At 50.2% G+C, this 20,014-nt stretch overlaps 10 protein-coding genes across 10 annotated transcripts; 4 read left to right on the top strand and 6 right to left on the bottom strand.

Moving 5' to 3' along the window:
- Positions 1-229: 229 nt before the first annotated feature.
- BDZ99DRAFT_484342 (uncharacterized protein) lies at positions 230-948 on the top strand (the record flags this gene model as incomplete). The annotated part of the gene is made up of 3 exons (XM_033722635.1): positions 230-284; positions 335-825; positions 886-948. 3 exons carry the CDS (start codon positions 230-232, stop codon positions 946-948), a joined length of 609 nt encoding a protein of 202 aa, XP_033584464.1.
- Positions 949-2,035: 1,087 nt separating this feature from the next.
- Positions 2,036-2,898, top strand: BDZ99DRAFT_493302 (uncharacterized protein; the record flags this gene model as incomplete). The annotated part of the gene is made up of 3 exons (XM_033723224.1): positions 2,036-2,263; positions 2,407-2,545; positions 2,703-2,898. The coding sequence occupies 3 exons, from the start codon at positions 2,036-2,038 to the stop codon at positions 2,816-2,818; spliced, it is 483 nt and encodes a 160-aa protein (XP_033584463.1). The 3' UTR covers positions 2,819-2,898.
- A 465-nt stretch (positions 2,899-3,363) lies between these two features.
- BDZ99DRAFT_513741 (uncharacterized protein) lies at positions 3,364-3,885 on the bottom strand (the record flags this gene model as incomplete). The annotated part of the gene is made up of 1 exon (XM_033724741.1): positions 3,364-3,885. The coding sequence occupies one exon, from the start codon at positions 3,883-3,885 to the stop codon at positions 3,364-3,366; it is 522 nt and encodes a 173-aa protein (XP_033584462.1).
- Positions 3,886-4,458: 573 nt separating this feature from the next.
- On the bottom strand, positions 4,459-5,310 carry BDZ99DRAFT_470495 (uncharacterized protein; the record flags this gene model as incomplete). Its single annotated transcript, XM_033721631.1, has 1 exon — positions 4,459-5,310. One exon carries the CDS (start codon positions 5,308-5,310, stop codon positions 4,459-4,461), a length of 852 nt encoding a protein of 283 aa, XP_033584461.1.
- A 448-nt stretch (positions 5,311-5,758) lies between these two features.
- On the bottom strand, positions 5,759-6,451 carry BDZ99DRAFT_457227 (uncharacterized protein; the record flags this gene model as incomplete). The annotated part of the gene is made up of 1 exon (XM_033718637.1): positions 5,759-6,451. The coding sequence occupies one exon, from the start codon at positions 6,446-6,448 to the stop codon at positions 5,885-5,887; it is 564 nt and encodes a 187-aa protein (XP_033584460.1). The 3' UTR covers positions 5,759-5,884.
- A 650-nt stretch (positions 6,452-7,101) lies between these two features.
- BDZ99DRAFT_17208 (thiolase) lies at positions 7,102-8,773 on the top strand. The gene is made up of 3 exons (XM_033712983.1): positions 7,102-7,318; positions 7,397-7,577; positions 7,659-8,773. Exons 1-3 carry the CDS (start codon positions 7,254-7,256, stop codon positions 8,661-8,663), a joined length of 1,251 nt encoding a protein of 416 aa, XP_033584459.1. The 5' UTR covers positions 7,102-7,253; the 3' UTR covers positions 8,664-8,773.
- Positions 8,774-9,004: 231 nt separating this feature from the next.
- Positions 9,005-11,229, bottom strand: BDZ99DRAFT_457225 (alpha/beta-hydrolase). Its single transcript, XM_033718636.1, has 4 exons — positions 10,814-11,229; positions 10,542-10,686; positions 10,355-10,489; positions 9,005-10,287 (listed from the first exon to the last, which is right to left on the bottom strand). The coding sequence occupies exons 1-4, from the start codon at positions 11,194-11,196 to the stop codon at positions 9,271-9,273; spliced, it is 1,680 nt and encodes a 559-aa protein (XP_033584458.1). The 5' UTR covers positions 11,197-11,229; the 3' UTR covers positions 9,005-9,270.
- A 968-nt stretch (positions 11,230-12,197) lies between these two features.
- On the top strand, positions 12,198-14,005 carry BDZ99DRAFT_484339 (amidase; the record flags this gene model as incomplete). The annotated part of the gene is made up of 6 exons (XM_033722634.1): positions 12,198-12,431; positions 12,537-12,591; positions 12,662-13,397; positions 13,464-13,629; positions 13,680-13,818; positions 13,881-14,005. The coding sequence occupies 6 exons, from the start codon at positions 12,198-12,200 to the stop codon at positions 14,003-14,005; spliced, it is 1,455 nt and encodes a 484-aa protein (XP_033584457.1).
- A 144-nt stretch (positions 14,006-14,149) lies between these two features.
- Positions 14,150-16,081, bottom strand: BDZ99DRAFT_17192 (uncharacterized protein). The gene is made up of 3 exons (XM_033712982.1): positions 15,070-16,081; positions 14,497-15,016; positions 14,150-14,446 (listed from the first exon to the last, which is right to left on the bottom strand). The coding sequence occupies exons 1-2, from the start codon at positions 15,711-15,713 to the stop codon at positions 14,611-14,613; spliced, it is 1,050 nt and encodes a 349-aa protein (XP_033584456.1). The 5' UTR covers positions 15,714-16,081; the 3' UTR covers positions 14,150-14,446; positions 14,497-14,610.
- Positions 16,082-16,152: 71 nt separating this feature from the next.
- Positions 16,153-19,061, bottom strand: BDZ99DRAFT_505179 (galactose oxidase; the record flags this gene model as incomplete). Its single annotated transcript, XM_033724088.1, has 4 exons — positions 16,153-18,356; positions 18,403-18,500; positions 18,742-18,837; positions 18,888-19,061. The coding sequence occupies 4 exons, from the start codon at positions 19,059-19,061 to the stop codon at positions 16,451-16,453; spliced, it is 2,274 nt and encodes a 757-aa protein (XP_033584455.1). The 3' UTR covers positions 16,153-16,450.
- Between the last annotated feature and the right edge of the window lie 953 nt (positions 19,062-20,014).

The raw sequence follows: 20,014 nt of genomic DNA, 5'->3' as shown, positions 1-20,014 counted from the left end.
CCGTCCGACATCTTCAAGCCCCGCTCGCATTCAGCCAGTTTCGTGTCATCTACGCGTATCCGCAGCCGCGAAGGGCCACCTTCCACGGGAGACGTGGTCCGCGGCCGATACGTCGTACGCTGCTGCCTGGCCAGAAAGTACACGTTATATACAGTTGACTAGTCGTCTCTACCTATTCACCCCTACAGCCAGCCTCTTTCCTAACAGAACGTACATCACCGCACTTACCATGTCCGCTCCAGCAGAAACTAGTACACGAGTCTATAATGGCTCTTGTCATTGTGGTGAGTTTGTACCGAACTACTACCAACCCGACTTCGACTGACTTGCAGAGGGGCAACCCAATACTTGGTCAGGTTGACGTTCCCACCTATCCTCGACATCAATGCGAAGTCAATCCGAGTCTACAAATGCAATTGCAGTACCTGCACCAAAATGAACCTCTTCCATCTTCGCCCGATAGATCCAGCCAACGACTTCCTGGTCCTGAGTCCCAATCCGGAGACTGAATTGGGGGATTACCGCACATTCAAGAAGGTCCAGAGCTGGTATTTCTGTAAAGAATGCGGCGTGCGATGTTTCGGCATTGGTGGAAGCTGGGAAACCACCGAGGTCGATCTTGAAAAATGGAAGGGGAGCGAAGGGTCTGAGGGGAAGACAACAAAGGCGTGGAAGCTCAAGGCTGGAGAATGGAAGTACGAACATGCTGGGAAGGAGGTTGTCAGGCCATCTTGCTACCTGTCGGTCAATGCTGTCACCATTGAGCCTGACCAGGAAGGCTTTTCTCTCAAGGAGTGGCATGAGAAAGGTTGGATAGCATACGTGGTAAGTTCCTTCTCCGCTTCGACATGTTTTCGTTGGCTACTCCTCGCTGACAAGTAGCAGGACGCCAGAGACCGCATCGGTGAGTTGAAAGTGGGTGAACCTCATAAATGGGGCTGCTATTAGCGACACCATATCCAGTAGGTTCTATAAGTCTCAAAATGACGGAAAGATTGCTACTTTCCGCTCATTATCTATGTTGCACTATATGGAATCAAAATCAATTAAATATAACTGGGTGTTTGACAAGAATGCGATCTATCGCATTCAAAACGACTGATACACTCCCATTTGAGAGAATTCTTCATGCGTTATCAGATCTAATCGGTCCAGCCGACGCCTTGCACGTACCCATTAGCTCAACGGCGGATGTGTCCTCGCTGCACCACTCGCCTTTCCGTCCATTCTCATGATCGACTCGGACTTAGTCTTCATACTCTTTGCGGCGCCGATCGATCAAAAACTCTCTCTGGCATCTCCGCCTGACGTCCCGCGCCGGAATGCGACTCCCCCAAAATCCGATTCAGGCTATCCCATGAGCTCCCAGCGCCACGGTTACCTTCTGTCCTGGTATGCATATCTCTCAACTCCACACTCTGCGATCGCCCGGTCGGATCGGCCCCAGTGGGATGTCGTGAGCCTGGCCACCGCCACCCGACTCGCTGTGCTCGTCGTGGATCGCGCAGCCTACCAACGCGAGAGCAAAGCACAGCGCTGGCGATGAGTAGGAAGCCCAGTAGGAATGCGATCATGAAGAATATGCCGATGAAAAATCCAGAGGATATGTCGTATGTATATTTCTCGTCTCTATGTTGGAGAAGAGGAGGTGGGACTGTCATCGCGCCTTTAGTGGGTGGCATTTTGAACGTGTGCTGTAATGGGATTGATATATCTCGGGTCGCCTTTGACGCAAGTAATGGTATAGATTGGGTAGGTCTTGCGAAGGTTGTCGCCGGTGGCGATGATACTAACGAGATAAGAAGCTTGACCTCTCCGCACCGAGGACTTTCACGATCTTTAAGGACTGCCTCAGCATGTTGATCCTTCACTTTCATATAATAACAGGTGGGCAGGTATACGTAGTCGACGGTGCGTTGGCAGCTGAAGTTCCCAGATCATTTGCTTTGGATAGCCGCGTCAGTCAAGGTTGAAGAGGGCCACGGCACAGTCACGAGCGAACGTGGCAATTACAGACGAATATGCAAGTGTCACAATGAATAGGAAGATCTCTGAGAAGTTCATGGATTTTTATGATGTTAGGGGGGGTAATGGATTCATTGATAGACTATGCGATGCAAGGGTCGAAGAAAAGTTTGGTTTCCGCGGACCTCGACTTGGAGGGTCTAGGCTAAAGAGCCTGAAGACCCCTAGAGGAACTTACAAAGTCCCTACCAGTTCAGTGCTGATATTTTTAGTGCGAAAGAGGCCCACCATTGGTTTGGTCAGTCTACGACCTGAAGCTCGAGATGGAAGCTCCCGGGTGTAGTGATGCCAGGGACTGGAGTGATCTAATTCCGGCAGGTTCCGCGGCTGCGAAGGAATAGGATAATCAGGAATTGCTTCTTCCTGCTTCCTCGGAGGTAGGCTCGTCATCTCGATGCTCTCTGGACCCTCGCGGGACCGCGGCGGTTATGGCTTACGCTTGCCATCCCGGTTGCTTTGGTTCTTGCATTTCTGGCATACCCCGTCTCTATAAGTTATCCACATGATCAAGATGAAGAAGGTGAGCATCAGAAGAATTAGCAGAGAAAGACATATGAGTAAGAAGATTGGAAACGCCGGGTTTGGACATCCGCCTGTGGGCACCTCGCCTGTCACTGTCTGAATGATAGTCGCCGTTGTAGTGGTGGTTGAAACGGACAACTGACTTGCTTTGGAAGGGCCAAGACTCTTCGTTAAGAAGCCGGCTAATTGTTCGGAGCTGTGGAAGGCTTCTGGGGAAGGCGTTGAAACGCTTCGTGAGAGTTGGGATGTGGTCATATCGGAAAGCGATTGAGGAGCGAATGTGGACGGTCTTGAAGATCAGATTTGAATATGGCAATGGTCCTCTTGGGCCTCAAGACTGCTCTAACCAGGTGCTTTTTTGTCATCGAAGACGAGGCCTTTCTTGAATTTATATGGACATCGACCTCGCTACTACACAATGCTCGTCTTACAATGTCTAGACCATCATGCGCTCCGACTGGTATAGTACACAATGATCTTCTCTTTGGAGTATGGAGAATAAATGGCCATCATTGGAGACAATGTCTTATTGAGCGGACTTTTAGTGCGATTCAATCCACAAGGAGTGGGCGAGACAGAGGCATTGTTCAGTCGACCTAAAAAATACTATCTACAAGCCAGGATTACCAATCAGATAATGGATGAAGATCAATCATAGCTCATAACATGTCGCAGAAGCTCTCAGAAAGGAGCGGTGATACTTTCAGAAGAAACATTTCCATTAGATCGAGGTATGTTTCCAAGCGTTGCAGATTTACATTAGGCACATCAGTCTATCTTGAGAGTTAGATGGCGCTCGAGAGCTAACCAAGGTCCTTAGACTACTCTGGCATCGGCAATGTCCAAAGAGAATAGATCGAACTCAGCACTCGAAGCCTCCGGTACCGTATTTAGAGGTTGAGAGCTCGTCATCGATCGATACGCATTCCATGCGTGCCACGGTTCGGGCTGAGTACTCGTAGGTCTTTGAGCAGCCGTTCGGATCGTGTGCGTTCCAGCCGCTGCAGGCTCTGGCAGAGATACTCGCGATCTTTGTAGGATCGAGTTTGCGCGGATCACGTCGTAAAGTCGCTGAAGTGATATGCCAAGCTCAATACTCTCGATTCGCTGGCTATCGTCGATCGAGTGGCAGCATCGTTGAATACACCGTCTTCTCCAAAGCAGGAAGCATCCGAAACACGAAACGATTATGAGAACGCTGAAGGTGACAACTGCCACCACTACAAGTGCTTGCGTTTCATTGAAAGAAAAGTCTTTGAGTGCTAGTCGCCTTTGAAGGGTATGCGGAAACTTCACGGAGCCCGTCTCAGCCTGCTTGCTGACGATTGGAGATGCCATGGTGACTGGAACGGGCATTCGCGATGGGCCAAACATCTAGGAAGGTGTTTTGGAAAAGTATTGGAATCTGACTCTGAAAAGCTCTGATCAGGCAGCAGGTTTGTGTGTAGCTGCGTCCCAGAAAACGGGGGTGAAGAGGCTTTATACTCCGTTCGCCATTTCTAATTGCAACCGTACTCCTTACCTCGACTGTTTTGAAGTACACAATGTAGATCCATATGTAAGTGAACAACGTATCCAGGAGTAGGACGAGGTCTTGCAAACGTTGGATGAATATCTTGCCATTAGTTTCTATCGGAAAGAAAATCTAGAGTTAAACACGCTGCCAAAGCTTTTCTATCAAATACTCCATTTCCAATATCACTTGCAGAGGATACATCAACGAAGCCATTGGCCTTGAAATTGGAAGGTTTGGGTGAAATTTTCAATTGCATATCCGCTATCGAGGATGAATGAGTCAATTCACTAGCTCGCATCAGGCTAGCTAATGGGGTTTCCAGGAGAAGTCATTCAAAAATCAGCAACCACCATGATCTGAAGAGATTATCCAACAGAGCTAGACCGGAAGCTCACCTATTCCCGCGGCTCAAATGCCCACGCAGTATCACGGCCATATTTGGTATCTGGGTGGCAGTGGCGCCTAACTTGGACAGCCTTCCGAAGCGGAAGCGGAGGCGTCGTTGGCTTTCGTATCTTCATAGGAATTTCGATAGATGATGATTTAGGCGGGGTCGGAGTGAAAGCCCACGCATTCTCTTCGTTGTATTCCAAGTTCGGATGCATTCCCGTCTTCAGGTACATACGAGAAGGCTTTGCTGGCTCGGCCAGATTGATCACCAGCCTTCTCAGTCCTCTCGCCATGTGAGACAGATCGGGCTTTTCCCATGGTAATGCAGACCTTTGCAGGGTTTGAGTTCGCGACTCGCCGCCTGCTTTTAGTTTAAACCACCCTTGTCCATTAGGCTTTGTCGTTCCCTTGCCTACTATGTTGTACGTCTTGGGCGATTGCTGTCTTGCTTGGAAGCGAGGAGCGGACGCTGGTTTCGCCTGCTGAGGTCCACAAGATATTTGCGTTACGATGGTCAAAGGAGGTGCGTCTGGGCCCCTCCGCCGATGGTGCAAGGTTCTCTCCCCGGCTTCTTCTAGTGGGTCGTCCCCAGAACCATGGTTCCTCATTCTACGTCGACATAGCAATATGCTCAATACGAATAGTGCCGCAAACAGGAGCGCAGAGGGTACAAGAATTGCTATCACTTTCTTCGTATCAAGAGATTCAGGAGCCTTGTAGGCTTCAGGGGTAGGGGTTCCTGAGAAGAAGGACTTGGAGACTGCGCACGGAAAGATCACCCCCGATTTCCAACAAGACGGAATGGTGGTAGACAGTGGACCGCCAGCACGCGCAACGAGAGACGGTTTCGGAGGCATGGGTAGTGTTGTTGACTGGCTCGAAATAGGAGTACTGCTAATGCTAGGCCTATGCGGAAAGAGCTTGCGAGGCGGAAGGGAGTGATGCTCTTATGTTGGAAGCAGATGAAAGGCAATCGTAAGATACGAGCCTCTCGGGGACAGTGCGTCTTTATGTATTCTCATAGATAGGTCCTTGACAATAGCCTTTGTGTGTATGTACAATACCCTCTCTTAGGCGAGATCGTCTCTCAAACCTTCTTATGCTCTAAGCCTTGTAGACTTACAATGTCGCACCTCGTACTATTTTACTCGAACACTATCTATCGTAGCCTTCAAGAGCCGCCTCTACGTACTTTAGACCATCATCACTGGCAAGGAGGTACTGCATCATCTTTAATTTATTCACGTCAAAACGACAGCGTTTTCAATTACACGAGGATTATGATATGAGAACTTGGGCTAATTTGCTAACTAAGGGAAATGCGGCTATCACTTGGATAATCTGTAAATCGCACTTCTATGGAGCCATGTAGGGCGTACCTTCAGCTAACTCGAACCTCTCAGTTACCAACGTCAGCTTTTCTCTAATACCCTAGGTAGATGGAGTGTAGTGATTGTCTTGCTGAGTGGCATAAATACTGAAGTTGCCCGGTGTATAGACAGGTGGTATGGGGTGCCACCATCGGCTGTCGGTCACCGTGGCGGCAGCAGCAAGGTCGCTGGGTCGCGTAGACTGGTGACTTGCTGGAGGCCTAGTGATTTTTGCATCAGCTTTATCTCCTAGCCTCGGGTTAGCGGCTTGGGTTTCAACGTCTTCGACGCCGGGTGGCTGCTTCATCTTCCGAAAGAACTTCCAGAGAGCGGAAGCAACGGTCCCAATGATAGCGACTCCAACGAAGGCGCCCACAATAGCACTGGCCTCGGCTATGCCGACGTTCGTATCCTGTTTGATAGGCGGATGTGAAGATATTGGAGTGGGCACACATGAGGTGATCGGAGGTGTAGCAGCTGCTGTCCATGCGGAAGCTGGAGAGCTAGGTACCCAGGCACCAGGTTCAGGCAAAGCCTGAGGATTCGGTTTCATGAGCGAATTGATACTTGTTTCTAGGGCAACGGGTTGCTTCGAAACCACTGGACTTGGGACAATGGAAGCCATGAATGGTAGCAAGGTCTGCGAAGACGCCGAAGAAGAATGAATGGTGATGAGGAAAAGTAGGGAACTTGAAATGGAACGCTGCAAGATGGTGAAGTTTGAGAGCTTCGAAGCGCTGTCTCTGAGAGATTCAAGGGAAAGCAACAAGAGGTTCTTGATGTCAAAGTTGTTCTGGGGTGTGATCTTCGTTGGCGCCTTACGGAAGGCTCTTATACACGCAGGAGCTCTGCATTGTGGCCGAATAAATTCGCAAGCTTCTAGAGCTTGCTCGCATTGTGTGGCTATATAGCGAATTGCACGTGTATATAGGAGAAGAACTGGTCACGTGATGCTATCTTTGTCAGCTATCCTTATTACGAGTGTCTCCACACATGGATTGAACACTTACGCTTGCATTTAGACTCCCGTGCGCTTGTAGCTGATCGCTTGATCTATCTGAAATATAAGCCTTGGGCTTGCTTTGTTGCTGCATGTCTGATACCATCTGCTTGTCTGACATCTTGATACGAAAGGCTTTCTGCGGTGTTTTGCTTTCAGCACAATGCCGTTTCAGAGTGCCGGCTCTCAACGGCTCGCAAGTTCTGATTAGATGCTTTCCTGTGTGGTTTGCCGTGGGTATCATCCGAAGAGAACAACACCCGGGCAAAATGTCTTCCTTGTTTGTGGGGTAGGTCGTAGGAAGATACCGAGGCGCCGAGGCATGCTCGAGTTTAAGATCCCGTTCCTTAGCGCATCCATCATCACTTCTCTTGTCTGACACCCTCGCTGCCATTGCAACCTCAGTTTTCTCTATATCCCTCCATTCATCATGGCCGAACGACTGAGCTCCATTCTCTCGCATATCACGCCTAGCAGAAGCGGCCTCTCAGCTATGTAAGCTAAACCACCGCCATCCGCGGAGCTCTCCCCCGCATCGTTAACCGCAATTCAAGAGACACTGACAGGATTTAGAACTACCAAAAACGCCGACGATGTGGTTATTACGCTTGCGATTCGGACCCCTCTTACGAAGGCCAGCAAGGGTGGCTTGAAAGATACGCCGCTGGACGGTTTGGTGTATAAGCTTCTCAAGGAAGTGATTTCGAAGTCAAAGATAGATCCGGCGGTGGTAGAGGATATCTGCTTGGGCAATGTACGTCTTCTCATTCTCAACAATCCCTCCAACATGCTTGGAACTGTTACTCGACCAAAAGCTAACGGCATCTCACAATAGGTCTCCGACGCCAAAGCTGCCTATTACGTCCGCGCCGCGATGCTCGGGGCCGGATTCCCCAATACCACTGCCGGCTCCTCCGTCAACCGTTTCTGCAGTTCTGGTCTGAAAGCGGTACAGGACATCGCCAACCAGATCTCCACGGGTAGCATCAGCGTCGGGCTTGCACTAGGCGCGGAACACATGACCACGGGTGGCGACCGTCTCGAGCGGCCCTTCTACGACGAGATATTGCAGAACCAGGAAGCGTGCGATTGCATGCAGCCCATGGGACAAACCTCAGAGAATGTAGGAAAGGACTTCGACATCAGCCGCGAGGCGCAAGACAGGTACGCCACCGAGTCATATCGGCGAGCAGAGGTAGCCCAAAAAGCGGGCTGGTTCGACGACGAGATCGCGCCCATTTCTGTCAGGGTCAAGGACCCTAAGACGGGCGAAGAGAAGACCGTTACTCTGACAAAAGACGAGGGACCTCGATGGGGAACCACCTTCGAGGCGCTGAACAAGATTCGTCCCGCTTTCCTTCCGCACGGCGACCGCAGCACTGGTGGAAACTCGTCTCAAGTAACCGATGGCGCGGCTGCTGTGCTGCTCATGAAGCGTTCCAAGGCGGAGGAGCTTGGTCAACCCATCCTAGCCAAATACGTGGGCGCCACGGTGGCCGGTCTTGCTCCCCGGATTATGGGCATTGGCCCCTCTATCGCCATCCCTAAGCTGTTGACGAAGTTCAACATCACTCTTGCCGACGTCGATCTCATCGAGTTGAACGAGGCATTTGCCAGCATGGCCGTATACTGTGTCAACGCCCTGAAGATCGATCCGGCCAAGATGAATGTGAGAGGTGGCGCAATTGCACTCGGACACCCCCTAGGATGTACAGGCGCTCGGCAGATTGTGACGGGCCTTAGCGAGGCCAGGAGGCAGAAGAAGAAGATCTTGCTCACCAGCATGTGTATCGGCACTGGTCAGGGGATGGCTGGGTTGTTTGTCAACGAGCAGATCTAAGATGAGGCATGAGCCAAAAAGGATAAATTTGTGTATATACTTGCACCAAGCTTATGACATTAAGCATTGCGATCATGATCCCTTGGAGACAACTTAGAGTATCCCTTGTGACTACTTCATCTTAATTGTAGTACTTAGAAACGATACTCGTAGGCACTCACATGCGATTGCCTATTTAAGTAAGATACAGCAGGTCTTTGCAAGGGAAAAGTCGGGTGTATGAACTCTCAATGTTCAGAATCGAAGGCGATACCGACCAAAAAGTCTTTATGTCGACATTTTCCCTTTTATGGTAGGATATGGCGGGTACGACGGATTGGTGTGGTCAAGTTTGAAAAGAAACCAGAAACACAGATTTCCGTCTATCTACTAGACGGAATACAGTAGTTATGGAGGGTGGCCGAGTCTAAATCCAGACTGGGGAACATAAGATACAGGATAGTCATTACAACGTCTGCAGCGCGCCTCTAGTTGCTAGCGTAGGCGTTCTTGATCATTGAAGCAATATGATTTTCTCTTCACCTCTAACAACACAACCGTCTTGACCTTCTTATCCTTTGTCTAAAGTGCGGCGTCTCTAGAGACAACAAATATCCTCCCATATCCCCTAAACATGCCGCCTCCTCGCCCACTTAGTCAAATACTCTCTCCCAGCCAAGCGATACGTATCTTCTTCCACATAGCTACCTCCCTGTTGTTTCGTTTGCAGCACCAGATTCAATCCACTCTTCCCATCGCTATACTTCGGCCATTCGGGTAAACCCTCGGCGTTCGGACTCCCACCATTGATGAAGTTGACCCATTGGGCGCTCATCTGATCGCTCAACTGCTTGTGCTCCGGCCAAGGCCCAACAAATTGCGGATTCGCCATCACGAATGCTACTTCAGTGAAATGTGCAACGCCCTTGTACGCGGGGGCTAAGCTCCCTGTCAGATCGAGGTACGTCGCGTTCGTGCTGTTGACGAACCCGCGCGTGTTGAAGCGGTAGATGTACGTAGGGCTGTACTTTGCGTAGTTGCGGGCGTCATCTAGACGAGTTGCGTGGTAGAATGCATCGCCGAGGATGGCAGCGATTCGCTTGTATTGGTACCCCTTTTCTGCGAAACGTTCATCGCCCGTGTTGAGCGGGATACCAAGAGCAGGGTCATCTGGGTAGAGTCGCATGATCTCGCGGACAGTGGAGGGCGGAAAGTCAAAGCCCGTACTGTTGAGAAGGTAGAAATAGACATCGTCGTCCGTGTTGATGACGCCGTCGGCCGGGGCGTTATCGGTGCCTTCATCGCTGTTGGTCCCGTAGAGATGTGGAATATGGGCGAAGCGCCCGGAATGTATAAGCTCCGTTGGGTAGTTGGGGATTATGTCGCCGTCGACGGTGGGATAGAAGCCAGGGCCACCAACTTTCGAGCTGTCCAAGAAGGGGTAGATTGTTTCGTACGGAATGGTGCGCAGACAGGCTAGCGTGTCGATGGCGTCGGAGCAGTTCACTTGAGATACGATTTTGTTGTATATAGGTTGGTACCAAGAAGAGCCGTTGTACCAGGCTGTAGTTGCGCTTCCAGATTCCTGGATAGAGCGGTGGAAGAGGCCAGAGGTCTTACCTCCGTAGCTCAAGAGTAGTTGACCCTAATGATTATGTGAGTGGAGTTCATAGGAGACGCCTGAGTGACGGAGGTGAAGTGAATCTACGCACAATTGCAAATGAGCCAGCCGACTCTCCCCATATAGTTACGCTGTTTTTATCTCCTCCAAACGTTGCTATATTCTCGGAAATCCAAGCTAGGCCTTTTCGCATGTCTCGAAGAGCTAGATTAGTGTTTCCTGAGCCCTAGGCCCAGGTCAGAATCATTCGATGAATGTAGGCATGATTTATGCCTTACTTGTACTTCAATGCTATAAAGCATGCCCCAGCCGCCCTTACGGTAGTTTATAGAAGCACCAATGATAGGCTTTCCGATCTCCACGGATCTTTGGACTAGATATGTGAGATTGTAGTTCGGAAGACCGCTGGTTCCAACTTGATAGCTGCATTCATTAGTAGAAAGCTCTTCAACGATTGAGTTCACGCGGGGAGAGGGACCGGTCTTGAGACATTTTTACGACCCGAAATTATGATATTTGCTGTGACAGTAATGAGAAAGAACTAACTGACCTTCCGCCATGGATCCAGAGCACTACTGGCAGCTTCTCATGTGCTTTCAATCCAGCCGGCTTAACGATATTGATACTGAGACAATTCTCACTCATTCCATAAACTCCGTCAGCCGCCAGCTCATTATCTGGGCAGGCATTGCCGTACTGCTTGGCAGTGCGGACTCCTTCCCACGATTCATTGAGTCCCTGCGGAATGAGAAACCGATTCTGTCCGCCAGTGTCTTGTGCATACGGAATGCCCAGGAAAAGCTCCTGCTTAAACTGAGGCAGAAAAAGACCGGAATACGAGCCATTGATCACCTTAACGATTGGATCTGTAGCAAGAGTCGCCGCAATGAGATGTAACAGCGGCAATGCCTTCCGGAGTAGCCTTGATCTCATGCTGGGCAGATTATCAGGATGCTAGCACAAGTGTTGGCAGGAGATATAGATATCTGGGAAGGATAATTGGGAGCGATGAGTATATAACCACAAATTTTCTCGGCCTGCCTAGCTTTCTGCCGCGAACAAGCCTTGGAAGTGGCGTGCTCGGTATCAAGGTTGCAATGGAGGATGTACTCCGCTCTTGATCCCAGGGCTAGCTGCAGGTACGAGGTACAACAAGGCAAGGATCAGCTGCAGAACAGGCAGGTGGGAGACCAGCATTATTAGAGATTCCTCAAACCGTTTTGCCGCTGCCTTTTCGCGCAGTAGGGATGACTTTCGGTCAAATACTTGAGGATTAGATGCTTAGATGTTCGATATGGTTGAAGACCCGGCGGATCCTTGAAGGAAGCAGTGCAGAGCCTGATCTTGAGACTGTGATACAGCAATCGCCATCCCAGCAGAATCCAGTCCCATGCTGTACAGCTTGTCCTGATGCGTATGGATGAATGTACACTCTTCTGGAGATGATGGCTGCCGAAATAGTAGAGCTACGAATTGAATGAAATATGTATGAGTTTGGTGAGAGTCCCGTACAAATCTCTCTGATCGAACGTACATCTACATTAGGAGTCGCTCGGTGATACCGTTCTACTGATAACAGAATCGGCAATGATACCTTGGAATGTCACAATAATCCGCATTTTGAGATGCAAACCGGCGTTGATGCGCCGGCCGTGAAAATGGTATTGTCGGAAGAGATCCGTCGGAGACAGGGGTTGGTCATGCTTATCGATACTCTGGACTTTAGACTCCCTCCACTCTCCCACCTACCATCATTCGCCGGACTCGGGATAAAAGCTGCCGTTCCTCTTATGTGGAGACTATCAAGAGTCAGTAGGGCCGGTGTTGATGAGGGGCTGATGAGAAGCTACTTGATGGGCACATGGATGCTTTGATAAGGTGCGACTTTTCCAGAGGTCTCCTGTTTTCGCTTTTTGGATCAAATCTAATAGATCATGGCTGTATTAGAACCCTGGGAAGCCATTGCCGCTCGCAAGAAACAAGAACGCGATTCCAAAATACCCCCACAATGGCGGATACCATCCTCGCTCCTTCCAAGCCTCGATGTTCTCGATGTCCACGATTTTCCAAAGACGGATAGAGAGCTGCTTATAACCGAGTCTACGGCATCCACAGTTGTCTCCAAGATCGCGTCGGGAGAATGGACAGCTCTTGAGGTCACCGAAGCCGTCTGCAAGCGCGCAGCAATCGCGCAGCAGCTGTTGAACTGCATCACCGAAATATAATTCGAAGAAGCCATCGCACGGGCGAAAGAGCTGGATGAGATATTCAAGCGGGATGGCAAGACGATTGGGCCATTGCACGGGCTCCTGATAAGTCTAAAGGTACGTTCATCGGCAGTGAATCGAAGACCATTCGCTAATGCTGAGTGTCGACTTGGACCAATTCAATATCAAAGGGCTGGGTTCGACGATCGGCTATGTTTCGTACGCCGAAAAGCCGGCTACTTCAGACTCAACGCTAGTGACAGTTCTTGTCCAAGCTGGAGCCATATTATACGTCAAGACAAACGTTCCGGCTACGCTTATGATGGGTGAATCTGTGAACAATGTCTTTGGTCGTACAAAGAATCCCCGGAATAGAGAGCTGACTTCTAGCGGGTCTTCTAGTGGTGAATCTTGCCTGGTGTCGTTCCGAGAGAGTTTCATGGGCATTGGGACGGACATTGGGGGCAGCATCCGCAATCCCTCGTCGTTCACCGAATTGACTGCGATTCAGCCATCTCATAGCCAAGTCTCCTATCAAAACGCCGTCAACACGTACCTCGGCCAGGAAGTAATGCGATCTTGTGCAGGGCCAATGTGCCGTTCAGTCTCTGATGTTCGGCTTTTCATGTCGGCTGTCGCAAGTCAGTCTCCATGGCTCCTCGATCCACAAACTCTGCCCATACCATGGAGATCAGATGCCGAGAAGCTGCCCGAAAAGCTTTGCTTTGGTTTTGGAATGGGTGATGGAACCGTGATGCCCACTCCCCCTCTCATGCGAGCCATGGAGATCGCCAAAGCAAAACTCATCGCTGCAGGCCATTCCTTTATTGACTTCATCCCTTCTGAGCATATAGAAGCGGCAGACATCATTTCCAAGATGTGGGAGGCCGACTCTGGAGAGGAATTCCAACGCGACACCGATGTCTCGTGAGAGCCTTTACATCCTCAACTCGAGTCTTGGCTACGCCGTACCGCAAAAATGAATAAACAAAGCGTTTTTGACACCTGGCAGAATCGGCATAAAAGAGCCCTGCTTGCACAGCGGTGGCTCGAGAAATGGCAAGCTACGGCATCGGAAACTGGGACCGGGAGACCAATAGACGGGCTCATCATGCCTAGCATACCGTTTCCTGCGGCCAGACATGATGCCGGGTATCCAGTAAGCAGCAGGTCTGCAGCGCGCAACGATGGCCAGCTAACATTCTTCAGCACCATTGGGGCGCGTTATCGCCTCTCCTGGACCTGACTACTGGTGTCTTCCCAGTCACTCAGGTTGATCTGAAGAAGGATGTGATACCATCAGACTGGGAGCCAATCTCAGAGACTGATGGGAAGGTATGGAAGTGCTGTAAGTCGCCCTGTTGCGTTCACGAGATATTAGTGCGAAGCTGACCTAATTATCTTGGGAAGACGGTAAGCCAAAGAACCACGAGAACGCTTTGGTCGGCCTCACCGTCATTGGGCGCATACTCGAGGAGGAGAAAGTTACGGCAATGCTGGATGTCATCACCAAAGCTTTGGGCATAGATTACTGAAGCACTGTCAAATGTACGTGTTTCGGTACTATGTCAATAAATCTTTCCATCGCGTCTGAGCCATTTGGTCGTTGACGTACCTTGGACTGGGCAGCAATCTTTCCCCCTCAAGAATCTTGAAGCGCGCCTCAAAGTGATGAGAAAAGTTGAAAGATATTTTGCTTTTTCTCAGCATTTAATTTATATTCCTTCTTAACGGAGTCGACTTTTGAGCCACACTACATTGACCTCTACCAGGTCGTTTAACATGGAAAGACGCCATGTAAGAAGCACCATTATTTCCACTCCGCAACTTGCTCGAAACCTTTTGCCAGAACACCGACAAATTTCTCACATGAAAGAGCGTGACGAGTATCACATAGTAAGCATACCGTAACTTCATTTCCGTCGTGAACGAAAGCATGATCGTGAACGCTCGGCGTGAAAGAAAATCATACATATCTGTATTTCTAACGGTCAGCAAAATAAATGAGGAAATGGAAGTTCCGTACTCGTAAGATGCGTCATGTTAAATCGTATTAGACTCCTGTTGAGCTTTTAGAGCCCTTCCTAGTTATGACCACAGATGAAGAAGGTTCCTATCGCAGTCGGAGGTCCGCCGAGCCTCAATAGTAAGAGTACGAAGCCTGGTACTGGTTCGAGCCTCCGATGGACTGAGGACCAGTATGCCCGTCATAAGTCACGCCATGAGGGCTCTGAGTTCTGCCATTGTACGTCAGAGAAGGGTACGGCCAGAGCATAGAAGTGGGCATGGGGGCCTGCGAGTAGAAAGAGCTCCCAAGAACACGGAACTGCTGAGGAGCCCGATATATAGGGTTCCACATCGGGCAATGAATGGGACAAATACATTGCACTTGGTATGGGGTTGAGGTTGAGTATGGGTGATTTTGAACGAGAGGGTAGCCGGGATAGAACCCCATCGGGCGGTAGGGAAGTGTATGTCGTGGTTGTATGGCTGGCTGATTGAGAATAGGGGCTGAATACGAGATAGGAGGGAGGTCATCGAACATGCTTATCCTCGGATGTCAGATAATGAGGGAAAAAGAGAGCAAACCTTTGCGTACCTGAGTCTCTTTGGCTCCCTCACAACCTCCTCAACATCCGCAGCATCGGTCTCACTGTGGCTTCTCTTTGTACCCTTCTTCAAGGCAACTCCTCCATTGTTCTGCTGTGGCTTCTTCGCCTTTCTTGCAACCTGCACAGCAGCCTGCTCGCCACCATCGGAGTCTGCATCTCCGTAGATTTCTTTCTTCTTCTCGGTGGAGGCTTCTCCATGTTTGCTCTTCTCCTGAGGTGTGTCTTTATCACCGAAGCGGGTCATGGCGGTCTCAAGAAGACCTTTGTCACCGAAGTTGTGCGGCTGTCCATTGGTGTACTTGCTCAGCGCCTGCTTCATCCTGTCCATTTTCTCATCGCTCATTTCGCAACGACGATACACACGCTTGATGAGCTTGATGTGAGACTCCTCGATGGCGCAACCAAGCTTCATGGCGAGGACAGCGAGCATGACGATCTCGTACCTCGGTTGCGGGCGCATCTTTTGACGTTTGTCGAACATCGCCTTGAGGAGGCCGTCATTGAGCTTGTCGACAGTGACAGCGGGGTCATCGGGAAACATAAAGTCTTCGACGCCAGCTTCGTCGGCGAGTTCGCTCGCAATGTCATAGTCATGGTCGGACTCGAGGAAGTTATAACCCCAGGCACCCATTTTGAGCTACGGTGACGGGAGTGGAGAGTTTTTGTGGTGATACAGAAGTCTCCGAGTAGACCGAAGTTGGATGAGAGTAGTGAGGGGCGAGATGGAAGAGGAGGGAGAGATGGGATGGAATGACGCATGAGGTTGAGGTCGAATTAAGCTCCAAGCGATATCCCCTAAGTCCGCCACGATGACCACGTGAGCGTAGCAGCACTCCCTCCGACTCGAAGACTACTGAATGAAAATCCTAGAGATGAGTATGAATGACTCAGGTACCAAGTTTTAATGGCACGGCTTGGATAGGGCATACTTTAATTCATTCTAACGGCTTGGTTGTCCAATTGGATCGCTCTCGAGGGTATCGACGGAGGACCTAAGACACGATAACCAGTGGTTAAGCCACTCATTAGGGGACGATGACAGAAACGTGTCTCGCAATTCGTAATGGTACGTGCATTACATTATTAATCCTACTTCATTAGGTATACTCCTCACAAACTATGTCTCTCCTTATTGCATACCCTCTTCTACAACCCACCCTCAACCCAGCTCATCCAAAAGCCGGATCGATGGATTCAATGTCGAAATGTATAGACTCCAAAATATGTGAAAACCAACAGTCCAGAAAACTCCGTGATATGAAGGGCTGAATCTTCCGCTGCGTGCCGCCGAGCAAATCCTGCAATATCTTTCAGCATTTTTATCTGAACGAAAGTGTAATATGGCAATGAATCATGTAAGCTCTTTGCTTACGAAACTTGAACAAACTGGCCAACGGCAGGAACTCCATCCACCAAGACATAGACCACGTATGGCCCAGGTGGTGCAATGTTCCGAGTGGGTGGCATCTTAACAGTCAGCTCTTGCGCCGAAGCCCCAGGCTTAAATCCGGTGTTGTCGAGAAAAGCCATTCGGTGACCCATATGTACTGAGTGAGTCACGAATCCACCATAGTACAATGCAACTTTGACGCCCTTTGCATCTGTGGGCGCATTGAACTGGATTCCAAACGATGATCCATCGGCCTGCAGAGTTGTGGAAGTTAGGGTGACGTCTGTAGGGCGCTTTTTTGCAGAATCTCCTTGCAAGTACGGAGGTGTGTATATTTCAACTCGGAATTCTGTGATGAATGGATTTTGTGGCGATGCCGAGAGAACAGGTTGCTCGACCGGATTCGATCCGGCAATCATAAGAGTACCATCGAGGAGTAGCAAGGCGACGGAGTGATACAGACGCGGGATATCAGTACGTGCACCAGTCGTCCAGCGTTGGCCCAGGCTTTTAGCCGGATCGTAAATGAGAGCCTCAAACGTCGGCGCGGCTGCGAGACCAAAACCTTGAGCTCCTTTGTTGCATCCGTTTAAGAAGATCACTGTACCGTCCGGAAGCAATGTGCCTTCCACCATGCCTCGGCCTTCAGGCATGCTGTCCATCTCCCAGGATGGGTCGGCATCAAGCGGTCGTATGCGTCCGCAAGAGGGATCAGTTGGAGAGGTGATGTCCTGGTAGGCCCCACCGCCGCAAATTATGACGTCCGGATTCCACTGAGAGTCGCTAGATAGTGGTAAGAGGACCGAGCCACCAGTGTTGGGGTATGTGCGGAAGTCCCCGGGCAAATCAGCGAAATTGCGGATGGTCTTGCCCGATGTAACGTTGAAAAGTTCCGATGACTTAGAAACAAACACAAAAAGTGAGCCGTCGTTGAGCAGGTGGATGAACGGATACATGAAGTACGGCTGAGTCTTGACGAGAATATCCATGGATATACTCTGGCCGTTTGAGATACCTGAAGTGTCAAGCATTTCGTACGTGGGATTGTTGTTCGCCTTCACACTGGGATCGAGGCCGTTCAAGCTACCTGATGCGACAAAGATGGAGCCATCCGGCATGACTTGAGCCGATGGATACCATCTTGCAGTATTGAGCTTGTTTCCAGGCTCATTCCAGTCCTTGCCATTGAGCGAATAATCTGTAGCCGATCTATTTAGGTAGCGGATGCCCGTGAAGCCATCACCGACAGTTGGATCCATCCAAGCCAAGGGAGCATTACCACCAAGTGCAAGAAACTGTCCATCAGCCAGAAAGATACCGCCAGCACAAAATGCGTTCGTCTTGTAAGCCAGGGGGACGACCGAGTTATCCTGAGGATTATACTCCGAGGAGTACGCGAACTGGCCATTGGGCAGCTTGAGATTGGTGAAGTTTTCGACCTTATCCAGAAAGACGACACGGCCATTGGGTAAGAGACCAGCATGCATAGCAGGTACGCCAGATTTCCCAACGACTTTGAAGGATCCCGGGTTAGGGTTTGCGGGTGCTGGACTCGGCCCAGGAGCTGGAACCACGGGGCCTCCAAGGCAAGGTCCGGACTGACAGCCATCGCCGCAATGTGCGGTCGTGTTCCCGCAATATCCATACATTGAACAACATGCTCCATCGTGCCAATCTCCGCAGACAGTGCCACCGAAGTTGATGCCACAAGATCCATCGTTTGTAGGCTTCCCAGTGGCAGAGGGATTCGCGGAGATGGTTGATGATGGCTTGCCAAGAACTGGCTCACCAGATGTAGTTACCGAGGGAGGGGTGCTTGAGACAGGATTACTGCAACCACTTTGACATCCCGTGCCGCAATGACCAGGCGTGGTACCACAGTATCTGGGAAACATCAGTAAGCGAACGGCCAAGACAGCATATAACTTACCCATACTGTGAACAGCAACCTCCGTATCCTCCATTTGGGTCACAGGTCGCTCCGCCGAAATCTTTTCCGCATCTTCCAGGTGGGGCAGTTGAAGAAGGCTCGGCAACTTTGCTGACAAGAGTTGGGACATTTGAGGCCGTGCAATCGCTCTGACAGCCATTCACGGGTAAACAGTAGTCATCTGTACTTCCACAATATCCGTATTGGCTACATAGTGTTAGTAAGTGACCTAGATTTCGGTTTGCTCACTCACCTGCAGCATACACCTTCAGGTTTATTGGGATCGCAGATCGCATCACCAAATTCTGAGCCACAACGGCCATCTATTCTCGGGGGAACATATGAAGCTCTAGGGATCGCGTTGGCCTTGTTGGCAGGTATCGATCTACACCCAGACGAACAGCCTTTTCCGCAGTGAGCTGGAGTAACTCCGCACTACCTATGATTAGCCACTGTAAAAATATGCTCCAGTGAACATCCCTTACCCATCCGTATTGACTACAGCATGTCGTGAGAGAATCACCTGTGGTATCGTCGCATAATATATTCCCGTAGTTCGGCCCGCATCTGCTGTTGGTGGAGTAGAGGGTTACGTCGCGTCGAAACGATCGGGGGTAGAAGTCTTCATTTGTGAGAGCCGCCTTGCAGCTGTTTCGCATATTAGATTGGCTCTGGAATTGGAGAGAATCGCTCACACGTTTGCTTCGGTGCACCGCTGACCGCGCAGACAGGAGTTATGCTCTACTGACGAGTAATTGCATGTCGGTTGTACCCAGTGAAACTTTATGTTAGCTGTTGCGATACCGACGAAAGCTCCGATGCAAAGGGTTGAAATTCGCATAATGAAAATCTGTGTGATGTATCTTGTAAGTTAGTTATGATTGCAATCTGCTGGAAACCGGACCCAGACAATCCAAAAGCTAATCCAAACGCCGTACCAAAGACAGCGCGCCGACGGGAAGGACAGGCTGCGCGTAAAACGAGCGATGTATGTAGATTTGTTGGAAGACAAAATGAAGGTGCTGGGCGAGGTTTTCGAGAAAGAAATGCTCCTGACTATTTGAGATAGCACAGGGTCTAGATGCTCCTTCGTTCTCCGACGAAAATGATCGATAGCAGATCGGGGAAACGCAAGACCTACCTAGATCCGATCCCCAAACCTCCTATGCAAAACAAAGGGCCTATCAAGGAGACTATTGAGGCGATGTCGAACGTCGATTGTCACGTTGAGTATTCGGGAGTGGAATACGGAGTGTAAGATGATAGATCTTCGACAGAATGGTACTTAGAAAGTGCAAGGCAGCGAATTTTATAGCGAGGGGCCGACAAATACCCCTGGATGACGTTTACGAGACGTGTAGCCCACAGCAGAATTGGAATGAGTGACGGCTTCAAGCGAACGACGGCGATGAACGTTCAACAACACTAGAAAGTGCCAGCAAGTAGCAATGCAGGGTCAAGAAGGAATCAGAAAAGACTAAGGAGCTTGATTGCAGGCAGCTAGGGGTTGGTAGGCATGGTGGTCTAAGACACGCATGCGGGAGGCTCCCAGCATGGCTGACCCGTGCCGTATCCCGCCTGTCAAGCATCTCTACGACCCACTCAGCCGCTG

Source organism: Mytilinidion resinicola (assembly GCF_010093595.1).
Source record: "Mytilinidion resinicola strain CBS 304.34 unplaced genomic scaffold BDZ99scaffold_1, whole genome shotgun sequence".
In the NCBI taxonomy this organism is placed as follows: domain Eukaryota; kingdom Fungi; phylum Ascomycota; class Dothideomycetes; order Mytilinidiales; family Mytilinidiaceae; genus Mytilinidion; species Mytilinidion resinicola.
Note: the sequence above shows the minus strand (reverse complement) of the source record. Positions and strands in the feature narration are given on the sequence as shown.